At 40.5% G+C, this 12,307-nt stretch overlaps 1 protein-coding gene across 3 annotated transcripts in view; it reads left to right on the forward strand.

The window, feature by feature from the left end:
- LOC114647313 (tolloid-like protein 2) overlaps nt 1-12,307 on the forward strand; it is a 339,436-nt gene that overhangs the window by 245,530 nt on the left and 81,599 nt on the right. For all 3 annotated transcript variants that reach the window (XM_051923412.1, XM_028796002.2, XM_051923413.1), the window contains 2 exons: nt 6,805-6,910; nt 11,224-11,348. In XM_051923412.1, the coding sequence (XP_051779372.1) occupies nt 6,805-6,910; nt 11,224-11,348 (231 nt within the window). The remainder of the gene's footprint in view (nt 1-6,804; nt 6,911-11,223; nt 11,349-12,307) is intronic.

Genomic DNA, 12,307 nt, shown 5'->3' on the forward strand with positions numbered 1-12,307 from the left:
TTACTTTCACCTTTGTAACATATCCCGTGTTCTCTCATTCCTCTCCTTTTCTAATGCTTAGACACATGTCCCTGTCTTTATCACATCCCACATCGTTTATTATAACTCCCTACTGGCAGGTGCCACGTCTAATCTTATATCACAGCTCTTTTTGATTCAAAACTCTGCTGCAAGAATCCTTACATGAACCAGCAACAGCGAGCACATAACACCCATCCTGCTTCGCCTTCACTGGCTCCCTGTGTCTTACAGGATTGAATATAAAATGCTATTAATAACCTACAAAGCTTTAAATGGCCATGCACCTGACTACATCAGTGGCCTTCTAAATCACTATGCTTCTGTTCGCCTACTAAGGTCCTCTGATTCTGGTAATCGTGACAGGGCCTTCAGCTCCATAGCACCCAGACTTTGGAATGACCTCCCAAAATTAATTAGATCAGCTGACTCCATTCATTCTTTTAAAAAACAACGTAAAACTCATCTATTCAGGAAGGCTTTTAACTTAACTTAACATTCTGCCCTTTCTTTCAGTTTACCTCTCTGTCCAGGTGCTCAGGATAATTTATGTGTCTGTTATATGACAAGTTAGGTTATTTGTTAGGTTTTTCTTTTAGTACTGAATTTAGTATTTTACTCTGGTTTATTGTCCTTTATTGTATTTAATGCTTTATCTGTTTCATTGTTCTATTCAGGAAAACATTTGTATCCAATGTTACATATACCCTGCTGGTTTTTTCTAAGACTCTGTGAAGTGCATTGAGCATGGGAAAGGCACTATATAAATAAAATGTATTATTATTATATTTTCAAATGTAGATGTCATGTCATCAGTCAGCTCCACAGGTCATTGCTCATAGGCCATAGTCTTGTAGACAAAGAGTGGCACAGGATGATTAAAAGAATGGGGCTTCCCTAATGGTTCATAGTACATGAAGGTCAGCCTCCCTCTAATGCCTCATGTCCATCGCCCCTATCCCCATCTTCTATTTTTGTTGATCCCTCATTTCCATTGAGATTTGGTCAGAGCTGTCATTCTCAGCTGAATACTCCAATGTATCTCTTATGAGGTTCTTCACATCTTGCCAGGTGCATACCATTCAGATATGCCCACAAAAATGACACAGCCCATACGTTCTGGCCTTCTGATGGAAAAACTGAGCTGTGGAGCCATGGCATGTTTCTCTGTAAAGCATAACCAGCTGTCTGAACCCACACTGAGATCCAAATGAGCCATTTTAAACACAGGCATGACACCATAATCAACTGAAACCATTTATAATGATATGTCTGTGTTCTGAAAAAAAAAAGTAATAAAAGTTGGCAGTGGGTTAAGCAGACTCGGAGAAGAGCAAAACATTCAAACTTCAGTCGTAGAATTAAAGCTTCTCAGTTTCAGGATACATCCACCCTTCTACAGTTTTGCTTGGTTTCTGTTTTCACCTTTTGTCCATACTACCCCCAGCATTTTTAACCCCCAAAAACGGAGACTTCTGAAAATGCTCTCCAGAGCCGTATACTTCTGAAAATGGTGTCTCATTTGTGCAATTGTGGATGGGTGAAAACGTAGAGTGGTGAAAACGCAGACTCTAATGGTGCTCTGATTTGATTTGTTCATGCTTGTTACATAGCCCTTCCCAGTCTGGATCCTGCTCATTACAATATGTCAGTCCTTAATTTGTCACCCTTCATGAAAGAAACCCACACAGACAAGTTGCTTTCCATGGTGCTCGTTGCATTGCTTTCCTGTATTGCAGCTAAATTGCGTTTTGTACAGTTTGAATGCTGCATACTTGAGCAAAAGGCAAAAAATGTACAGTCTGTACAGTTTTGCAATGAATCCTCTAGCCGGATGCATTACAATTCCTAAAAGGATTTTTCCACCAGTGTGTGCTTACCCAGTGTGGGTGAACATCTGCTTCAACAACAACAGCATTTATTTCTATGGCACATTTTCATACAAACACTGCAGCTCAAAGTGCTTTAAAAATGAAATAGAAGGAAGTTAATATCAAGCATAAGCAAACAAGATTAGTTAATAATAATATACAGTATGTAACAAATAAAAAGGTAAGGTCAGATGGCCAGGAGGACAGTAAAAAAAGAAAAAAAACTCCAGTTAGGTCGGAGAAAAAATAAAATCTGCAGGGGTCCCAAGGCCAAAAGACTCCCTAGCCCCAACTCGGCATTCTACCTAACATAGGTGTTTTAAATCAGTCCTCATGATTTTCAGGCTTCACATGGAAGAAACCCATGATGATGGTCATGTGGACATCTGGAACACCTGCCATTCAATCCATAAACACAGGGGGCAACGTGGTACCCTAATCAGATCACCACCACAGAAGAACCAGAAAAGACAGCAGAGAAAAGTACAGTTTAGTAGTGAATTGCAGAACCCAGAGGAAAGTGATAAATTCAGTGTCCATATAGTGTAATGGGGATGCAACTAAAATGAAAACCACTACGAAAAAGCCATTTTAAACGAATGTGTTTTTAGCAGTTTTTTAAAAATGTTCCACAGTATTAGTTTGGCAAATTTTAGTATTCCAAATTTTAGGTGCGTAACAGCAAAAAGCCACCTTACCACTTCTTTTCAGGTTGGCTCTTGGGATAATAAGCAGATGATTACCTCTCTTAACAAGGCCATCATCCCCCATTTGCTCAGTTTGGCTGGGTGGTGTGGTTGTGCCAAACATCTTCCATTCAAGAATTATGGAGGACATCGTGCTGTTGGGAGAGTCTTCAATGCTACAGACATTTTTTGTAGCCTTCCCCAGACCGGTGCATCGACACAATCCTGTCCCTAAGCTCTGCAGACAATTCCTTCAACCCAATGGCTTGAATTTTGCTCTGATACACGTTGTCAACTGTGTGACCTCATACTGTATAGACCATTGTGCGTACCTTAACCTAATCAAGTGCAATGAGTTGAATTTACCACTGGTGGACTCCATAAAAGGTGCAGTTATCATCAGTAGAATGGGATACAACTGAGCAAAATTTCAAGTGTCATAGAAAAGGGTCTGAAATTTGGTGTCAATGTGATATTTCTGTTTTTAATAAGTTTGCAAAAATGTCTAAAACCATGTTTTTGCTTTGTCATTCTGGGATAATAAGTGTTGCTTGATGTGGGTAAAAAATGAGTTTAGATGATTTTAGCACAAGACTGCAACGTAATAAAATATGAAAAAAAGCAAAGGAGTCTGAATACTAGAGAATATCAACCAAAATTTAAAAATATAACGTGGTGTTTTGTCTTGGTAGAGTAATATATTGCTCTACTTTCCCCTACTGTATTATTAATATGTAGCCTTTGTCAGAATGCCTCACATATCACAGACTTACCACTGTTTATAAGGTATTATAGTATATAACTTATCCCCACCTTCCTTTCCCTCCTATATTCATAACCTCAGGCAATTAGGTATAGTAAACGACAAGCAGGAGTTAAGTTACAATTTAACAATGTATTATTAATAATATTCATAAATAATAACAATATGCAAAGTACATTTGAATATTGGAAACCATACAACCTGATTAAATGGTAATGTGTAGTTTCAGGCAGCACATAGACTTGTTAGTTATTTAAAATGTCTCTAGTTAAGGCATCATTGTTGCTCAGCTTTCTTCAGAACTGGCCGTATGCCTGTTCCAAAATGGCTACTAAGCTGTGGTCTCCATTGTGTTGTCCTTTCAGTTCATGGTGTGATGGTCTTCATCAGTTTGGTAAGAGAGATACTTCTTCATCATATGTTGGTTAGTAAGAGATAGAGAATGTGGTTGAGCAAGCAGATTTATAGGTTATCTGTCCAACCCCTACAGCCAATAGGACATCATAGTACTTAAAGGCCTCTGAGACAAGCCAATTCCAAACAAGCATACCTCAGACCAATGGGCCATCCCCCAAAACCATTTGTTGAGCTAAAGTTTCCTTGCAGGGGTTGAAAGACTTTAGCAGAGAAACCCTCGCCAAACTGGTTTAAAGAACACCCCACCAACTCTGTCATAAAATTCAAAGAAACTCATTCGTAAAAGGGGGGCAAACACGAATGCCTCTCACCAAAGTAACACTAAATTACATTGCTTTGCCTAAATTACAAATAAAGGCATACAAAATATTTATCAAGTTATATGCAAAATCTCACATCACAACACACGGTAAGAAAATGGCTGTCTTAACAGCATTATAGGCCCCCGGGCAAAGCAGTGCACTTGGGCCCCTACCTACACAACCACTCAGCAAGTCACAACATACATAGATTAGCATGGGGGACCCTATGCTTGTGGGACCCCCGGGCAACTGCACAGCATGCCCATGCTTTAAGACGGCCCTGGGTAAGAAGCAGATGACTATCTAACCCTCCCTAAATTTACCTACCTTGATTCACGCACCATCTTGTGATTAGCAATTCCAAGGAAAGACAGGAAAAAAGTTCCAAAAAATGCAGGCAAGGAAATTCAGAATCATTTTGGTTTCTAGAAACTTTTGCACAGAGGTGAAGAGAGTTGTGCCAGATTTTTCTTTTCTGAGTCTACTCCACAGCGTGCAGTGTTTGCCTTTATGAGGTGAAGGGACTGGGCTGCTTGTATTTGAATACTGAACTGAACTGGAAGCAGGGATGTAGAGTGAATTGTGCTGGAAAAGCTAAGACTGGTTGGAGGGTTAATCAAGATATAAAGGCAAGTTGAAAATTACATGGTAACTATGACGGATAGAAGCTAACTCAATACAACATGTTTGCAGTGGCTTATGGGTAGTTCAAGCACACACACCACAGCACTCTACCGGTAGTCAACTCCAATCCAGGAGAGCCGCAGTGGCTGCAGGGTTTTGTTCCAACCCAGTTGCTCAGTTAGAAGCCAATGCTCACGAATAACAGATCTTATTTGATTTAATGGCTTGTTAGTGTTTTAACTCTACCATGTCAGTTCATTCTTAAATCATAGATTTTTTTTTCCCTTTCTAATGATAAATGTATCATCCAAGTGGTTTGAAGCCTAAAACGGATCAGTAATGTTCAGTTCTTCACTTTCCCTTCAGTTTCCTTCTGAGTACTTAATTAAACCAAATAGTGAATGATGAATACACACGGGTGGAAATGGAGACAAGCTAGATGGAGAACTGCTGGTTCGTTTGTTATTTGCATCTTTTTGCTATTAAGCTGAGAAAGCTGTTTAAGACTAAAATAAGCAATTAAGGGTTCAAAATCTTAACAAGTAAGACCACTAAAATGGAGCAGAAAAACGTCACTTGAGTAATAAGTGCAGTGATTTCTTATGAAGCAAGTGAGTTGGAACAAAAACCTCCAGGACCGACGTTACTCATCCTTGATTTGAAGAGTCTGAATCTTAAATAGCAAATAAATTAAATAGTTAATTAGTAGCAAAAACTAGTCACCAATTAAAGAAATAGTTAGAATGAAAACCTGTAACTCCTGTGGCCACCCCTGGACTAGTTGAAGCCAATGTGAAATGAACATGGACACTCTGATGTAGGATTGCACCCAGTATTGAACAATGCGCCGTAGTGAGATTTGTTTGGGCAGAGGGAATGAAACCTGCTAAAGGATGTTGGCTCAGTACAGGAAGTGAAAACTTTCAGGCTGAAAGAAACGTCTATGAATGGGTAGAAAAGTTTAAAGCAGTATAGCAGTTGAGGCCCCTATCGACCTCTTGAACCCTCAGGTACCACACCAAACTCCAGGTAAAAGTACAATTATTATTTTTTATAATAATAACGTGCACTAAGCACCCTCCACCCCACACTACTCATACAATCCAATAATCAATACTCAATCCTCCTCCCCCAGACACTTAGCCACCCTTCCTCCCAGCTCAGCTCACTCGTCTGGGGTTTCCCAGAGTCCTTTATTGTCCCTGACCCGGAAGTGGTTCCAGCCCTGCAGTCCATGAGTCATCACTTCTGGGTCAGATTAAAAGTCCTTTTCTTCAACCCGGAAGCACGTTGTTCCTTCCGGTCATGTGATCAGGACGCACTTCCGGGTTATAGAGCACGTAGCACTCTGCAAGCCTCCCTACAGCGGCTCCTGGTGGTTCCCATGGTATCCAGCAGGGTTGTTTTAAACAACTACAATGTCCATAAGGCCCTGCTGGAATTCGGGGAACTTCCATGCTGCTGGGAGGGCTCCATCTGGCCGTCTGGAGGTATGGGCCGGAATATTTGGCCGGCCATCCCTCACAGCAGGAAGAACAAGTGTAACCGCCAAAGCTCGATCTGGTCAACCATCAGCATCACGGACACAAGCCCAAATTGATATTGCCAGTGCCTTATCAGTAAAGGCCAGTCGATTATGTTGTCCTGTTGCTGTACATTTGGATATCAGTAATGGATCTGCACATGCCATAGTGCATGATGACTTGAGGTACTGTAATGTCTGAGCAAGACTGGTACCCAAAAAGCTTAAAAGTCAATATCCTTCAGTAGATTTCAACAGGTTTCACTCGCTCTACCCAAAGAAATCTCTCTACAGTGTGTTGTCCAGCAGAGCATTCATGTTAATCTGACCTTGGCTACAACTAGACTAACATTAGAGTGCTGCTCTGTGCATTTTAAAACTACCATAAGCCATTGCAAACGTGTTGTATTACGTCAGCTTTTAGCTGTTGTGTAATTTTCAAATCATGTTTACTTCTTGATTTACCCTCGTATTATAGTCTTTTATTTTTTTTAATATCCTTCTTCTGAATTTTGGCCCAGTTCTTTCCAATATTTTACTGTGTCTTAACTCCTGTACTGTTAACCCATCTGCTTGGCATTAACTGAGAATCATATCACAGGGCAGGAGTACAACTTCCTGAAGATGGAGCCTGGAGAAGTGAATTCTTTGGGGGAGACCTATGACTTTGACAGTATAATGCACTATGCCCGGAACACCTTCTCAAGGTTGGAGTCTAAGGTTACGTCTCTTTGGTTCTTTCCAGTGTTTGTCTATAAGCTACATTTTCTTATTTAGAACCAGTTTGGTTTAGTAGAGCTCAAACTATTTATCGAGGACTTTTTGTGTGTTTTTTGTTTTTTTTTTATGGGGGGTTTGAGGTGCATGGGCTTCATTGTTTCATTTTACAAACGCAGACATTGATCATCATAGTTGCTCAGGCAAATCACCTTGGAGTGTCAGGCCTTAATCTTGAATACATGTCACCAGTAGACACAGACTAACTGGTGGGAGGATAAGAGGTCACATTGCTGAACAAAATTAGGAGCATGCAGCGGAGCAGGATGAAAGCGGTGTGGACGAAAGATATACTGTTGAGTGTTGAAGCAACTCTGGAGAAAGCTCTACTGGTGGATGGATGCCTAACAAAACCTCTCACCAGCTAGAGAGCAGGGTAAAGCATTGGCAAAACAAAGAAAATGTCAGGTATGTGCAAAGTTATCTCCCCTCCAGCATTATGTAGGAACAGGATCAGTGTGGCTTTTTCAATGATGTCCACATTTTCTGTTGTTTTTATACTTCTCTAATCTGTGCCAATGTTTGAAATATAAAAAAGCAAAGATGTTTCACACTTTCAGCCTGATCTGCTGTGCAGAGTCTGAAAAGTGAACATTTTTAATTGCCCAATGTCTGTTTTTATGGAAACATGAGGACCCTTTGTTGCTCAGCACCCATGCGGTGCCTCAGATTGCCCTGACAACTTAACGTTGAAAGAGTGAAACTTAAATATTATAAGAGCATTATCAAAATATCAAGCCAGTGGCATCATCAGGTCCATCTAGAACACAAGTAGTTTAATCAGAATGCGCCACACCATAGCAAGGAGCTTAACACAGTAAATAACATATACAGACGTGGACAAATTTGTTGGTGCCCTTAAAAAAGTTCTGTATGCCTCCTGAAAGGTGATGAAATGAAAAGCATTTGCCCTCTACATGTCTTTGATATGTCATTGAGTAAAGCAATGCAAGTGTGAAAAGAGATGGCTTGGACACACTTGTTGGTACCCTAAGAAAACTTCCTAAATAACTGGATTCGAGGTATTTTTCAAACTAGCTGGTTTTTTGAATTTGTATCCCACATCTCCAATCATACAATCAGTCATTCAGCCGATTTAAATGAAGAAAAGTCGTAACTCTGCTGTTTGGTGTCGTCGTGTGTCCCACATTGAATTTGGACCAGAGACACGAAGGAGAGAGTTGGCTGGAGAGATCAGAAAGAAAATGATAGACAAGCAGATAATTGTCAAAGCCTAGGAGACCATCTCCAAGCAGCTTGATATTCCTGTAACAACAGTTGCAAGTATGACTGGGAACTTTAAGGTCCATGGGGACTGTAGCCAATCTATCAGGATACAATTCGGAAAATCAACCCCAAAGTAGGCAGAAAGATAGTGAGAATGGTACACAAAAAGCCAAGGACAACTACCAAAAAGATACAAGCTGAACTCCAAGGTCAAGGTCCACAAATGTCTGATTGCGCCAACTGTCGATTTTTGAGTGACAGTGGACTAAATGGAGGAAGGCCCAGGAGGACTCCACTTTTGAAAGAAAAATATAAAAAAGCCAGAGTAGAACTTGCTAAAATACATCTTGATAAGCCACAATCATTTTTAGAGAATGTCTTTAGAGGAGGAGTCACAACTGGAGCTTTTTGGCAAGTCGCATCATCTCTGTGTTCACAGAGCACCAGACATAGTGTGAAACATGGAGGAGGCTCGGTGATATTTGGAGGCTGCTTTGCTGCGTCTGACACAGGATGTATTGAGTCTGTGCAGGGAAAAATGACATCTCAAGACTATCAAGAGATTCTACAACAAAATGTACTGCTAGCTTCAGTCACAGGTCATGGATCCTCCAACAGGATCAGGAGCCAAAATCCTGCGAAAAGCACTCAAGAATGGCGAAGTACAAAACATGGGACTATTCTGAAGTGGCCTTCTATGAGCCCTGATTTGAATCCCATCAAACATCTATGGAAAGAACTGAAACATGCAATCTCTAGAAGAACCCCTTTTCAAACCTGACACAGCTGGAGCAGTTTGCTCAGGTCAGTTGGGCCAAACAACCTCTACACAGGAGCAGAAGTCTCATGGAGAACTACAGGAATCGCTCGTTTGCAGTGATTGCCACGAAAGGTTGTGCAACACAATATTTAGGGTCCTGTTATTTTTGTCCATGCCATTTTCATTTGTGTTATTATTTGAAATATTCTGCTGAATCAAAACTCTGAAGCAGAGTCTGCTTTTTGTTACATACAGAATAAGCAACAGTAGGTGCCAATTACTTTTGTCAGATTCAAGTTACTTCAGAGACAGTTGTGGGTTCTTCTCTTTTCATGGAGGAGAACCAACACATTTGTCCACGTCTGTATCTCATTGAAACGTATACAGGAAATGTGTTTTTTCAGTTTCAGAAACTGTTTTGCACCAGTTACTTGATGAAATCATATTTAGTTGCCTATGTTATTAATTATATTCAGATTTGCTGATATATCAAGTTTAACTGCAGATTCATTTAAGTTCAAACTAAGAGTTATATGAGGATAACACAAAAGCAACAGAGAACTCATCAGACCATCATTTTTCAGTGAAGTTTTTCAACATACTTGGATCAACTCTGCAAAAACTTTTCACATACCATAAAGAAAGGTTGGCTGATCGGCAAGCCACGTAGTTGATTTGCCAGTCTGTTGTTTCCTTTAGCATTAACTGCTGATGGATGTCCTGATTTTTATTTTCTAACAAGTGATACATTTTGAATATTTATTTTTAATAAGGTAGTCTATTTCAATAAAAGAGTCTGTTAAAAACAAAAGTCTGAGCAATTAGACCAAATATATGTCAACCATATACCAATCAGCCACAACATTAAAACCACTGACAGGTGAAGTGAACAACATTGATTATCTTGTGACAATGGCACCTGTCATGGGGTGGGATAGATTAGGCAGCAAGTGAACAGTCCACTCTTGAAGGTGATGTGCTGGAAGCAGGAAAAATAGGCAAGCTTAAGGGTCTGGATGACTTTAACAAGGGCAAAATTGTGATAGCTAGACGACTGGGTCAGAACATCTCCAAAATGGCACCTCTTGTGGGGTGTTCCTGGTATGCAGAGGTTAGAACCTACCAATAGTGGTCCAAGGAAGGACAACCAGTGACAGGGTCATGGGCACCCAAGATGTGCATAGGGAACGAAGACTAGCCTGTCTGGTCCAATCTCACAGAAGAGCTACTATGGAAAAAAAATGCTGAGAAAACTTAATGCTGGCCATGAGGGAAAGCTGTCAGAACACACAGTGTGTCACAGCATTGACACATATGGGGCTGCATAGATACCGACTGAAAGCACCTACCGTGGGCACATGAATGTCAGAACTGGACCATGGAAGAATATGGACTGGTCTAATGAATCACACTTTCATTTAGATCATTTGGAGGGCCAAAGGTGTGTGCGCATTGTTTACCTGGCAAAAAGGATGCACGGTGGGAAAGAAGGCAAGCTGGTGAAGTCAGTGTGATGCTCAGGGCATTGTTCTGCTGAGAAACCTTGGCTCCTGGCATTCATATGGATGTTACTTTGACGTGTACTCCCTACTTAAAGTTTGTTACAGGCCATGTATAACCCTCCATGACAACAGTATTCCCTGGTGGCGGTGGACTCTTTCAGCAGGGTAATGTGCCCTGCCACACTGCAAACATTTTTCAGGAATGGCTTGAAGAATAGGACAAAAACTTCAGGGTGTTGACATAGCCTCCAAATTCCCCAGATCTCAGTCCAATCAAGCATCAGTGGGATGTGCTGGAAAAAACAAGTCCAATCCATGGAGGCCCCGCCTTGTAACTTCCAGGGTATTCTGCTAATTTCTTCCTTCCAGGTAACACACCTTAAGAGGTCTTGCAGAGTCCATACCTTGACGGGTCAGAGCTGTTTTGGCAACACAAGGGGGAACCTACACAATATTAGTCAGGTGGTTTAATGTTGTGACTGATCAGTGTATATCTGTGCAGGGGATCAGTCTGCCACATCCAAAAGGTGTGCAGGCTGCGTGAAGCAGTGCCTCTAAAATGCCATCACATCTAACAGGAAAGAGTGGCCCATAGTTTTCACCACTCATTTCTCACTCTGCATGGCCCATGTCCTGTTTACATTGATGGGCATAGCCAAGGCTCTACTCACCAGGATTACAAGACATAATGTTAAGTACAGTTGATCTGAAGCACTGTACATTGTGTACTTACCAGCTGCTCTATATTTTACAGGGGGGTCTTCCTGGACACTATTCTTCCCCAAAGAGATGACAATGGTGTCAGACCACCCATTGGACAACGAATCCGACTTAGCCGGGGGGACATAGCCCAAGCAAAAAAACTCTACAAGTGTCCAGGTAAGGGGAAGAAGAGGAGATTGGAGGCAAACTGTCTTGAAGCTTTTAATCTGTTAAATAATACAGTTGGATGATAAGCAAAAATGTGTCACCAAAATCAAAGTATCTGATAGTGTTTTATGTACTGCTTGGGATGACACCTTGTTTGGAGAGATTTTGCTTTACTTTGATTTAGTTTGATCTGCAGTCTCAGGCAAAACTCTACCTATTTAAGGCAGCATATCAATTTGAATAATGTTCTTCATCTTGCATTGATTACCTCAGTTTGTGAGGGAAACCATATTTTTTCCTGCATTCGGAAAGATTTTGAAGTCTAGAATAGGTTGTCAAGAGGAGCGCACTTACATTCTTGCTTCATTTTTCCCACTTTGCATTCTAGAGTAGAAAAATATCCCTGGTTAGCCAAGGGAATATGCCAGATAACTCTCATTTCCTTTCTCTTTGCTGCAAAATAAAAGACCTGAACTTGTATGGTAAAAAATTTGGTTTATTATTTCTGTATAATCCTGGAAACATTGCAGGAATTGTTCAGTTGCCAACTTCCTTTAGCAGAGTAATCACTTAGATCCACTTTCAGGTTAAAATGAATCAATTTACATTTCCCCCAGTTCCTCCATGACAAAATTACTTAGTGAACAGTTTGAATGTTGGCATTTTATCTGTTTAAATAAAGTTTGTTTTCTATGTAGTGACTGTGCAGTATTCTCTACTCACAACACCTCAACTTTTTGAAAAGACTTTCTATCTTAAATAGCAAAACAGAAAATGCATAGCAATACAAATATTGTAGAAGATCACAAAAATTTCTGATGAAAACAGGCCATTCAGCCTAACAATGCTTGCCAGTCCTATCAACTAAAATTATTCTAAAGCATCATGAAGTTGAGTTTTCAAGGTCCCTAAGGTCCTACTATCTGCCACACGACTTAGTAACTCATTTCACGTGTCTATATTGTAGT

Source organism: Erpetoichthys calabaricus, chromosome 2, assembly GCF_900747795.2.
Source record: "Erpetoichthys calabaricus chromosome 2, fErpCal1.3, whole genome shotgun sequence".
In the NCBI taxonomy this organism is placed as follows: domain Eukaryota; kingdom Metazoa; phylum Chordata; class Cladistia; order Polypteriformes; family Polypteridae; genus Erpetoichthys; species Erpetoichthys calabaricus.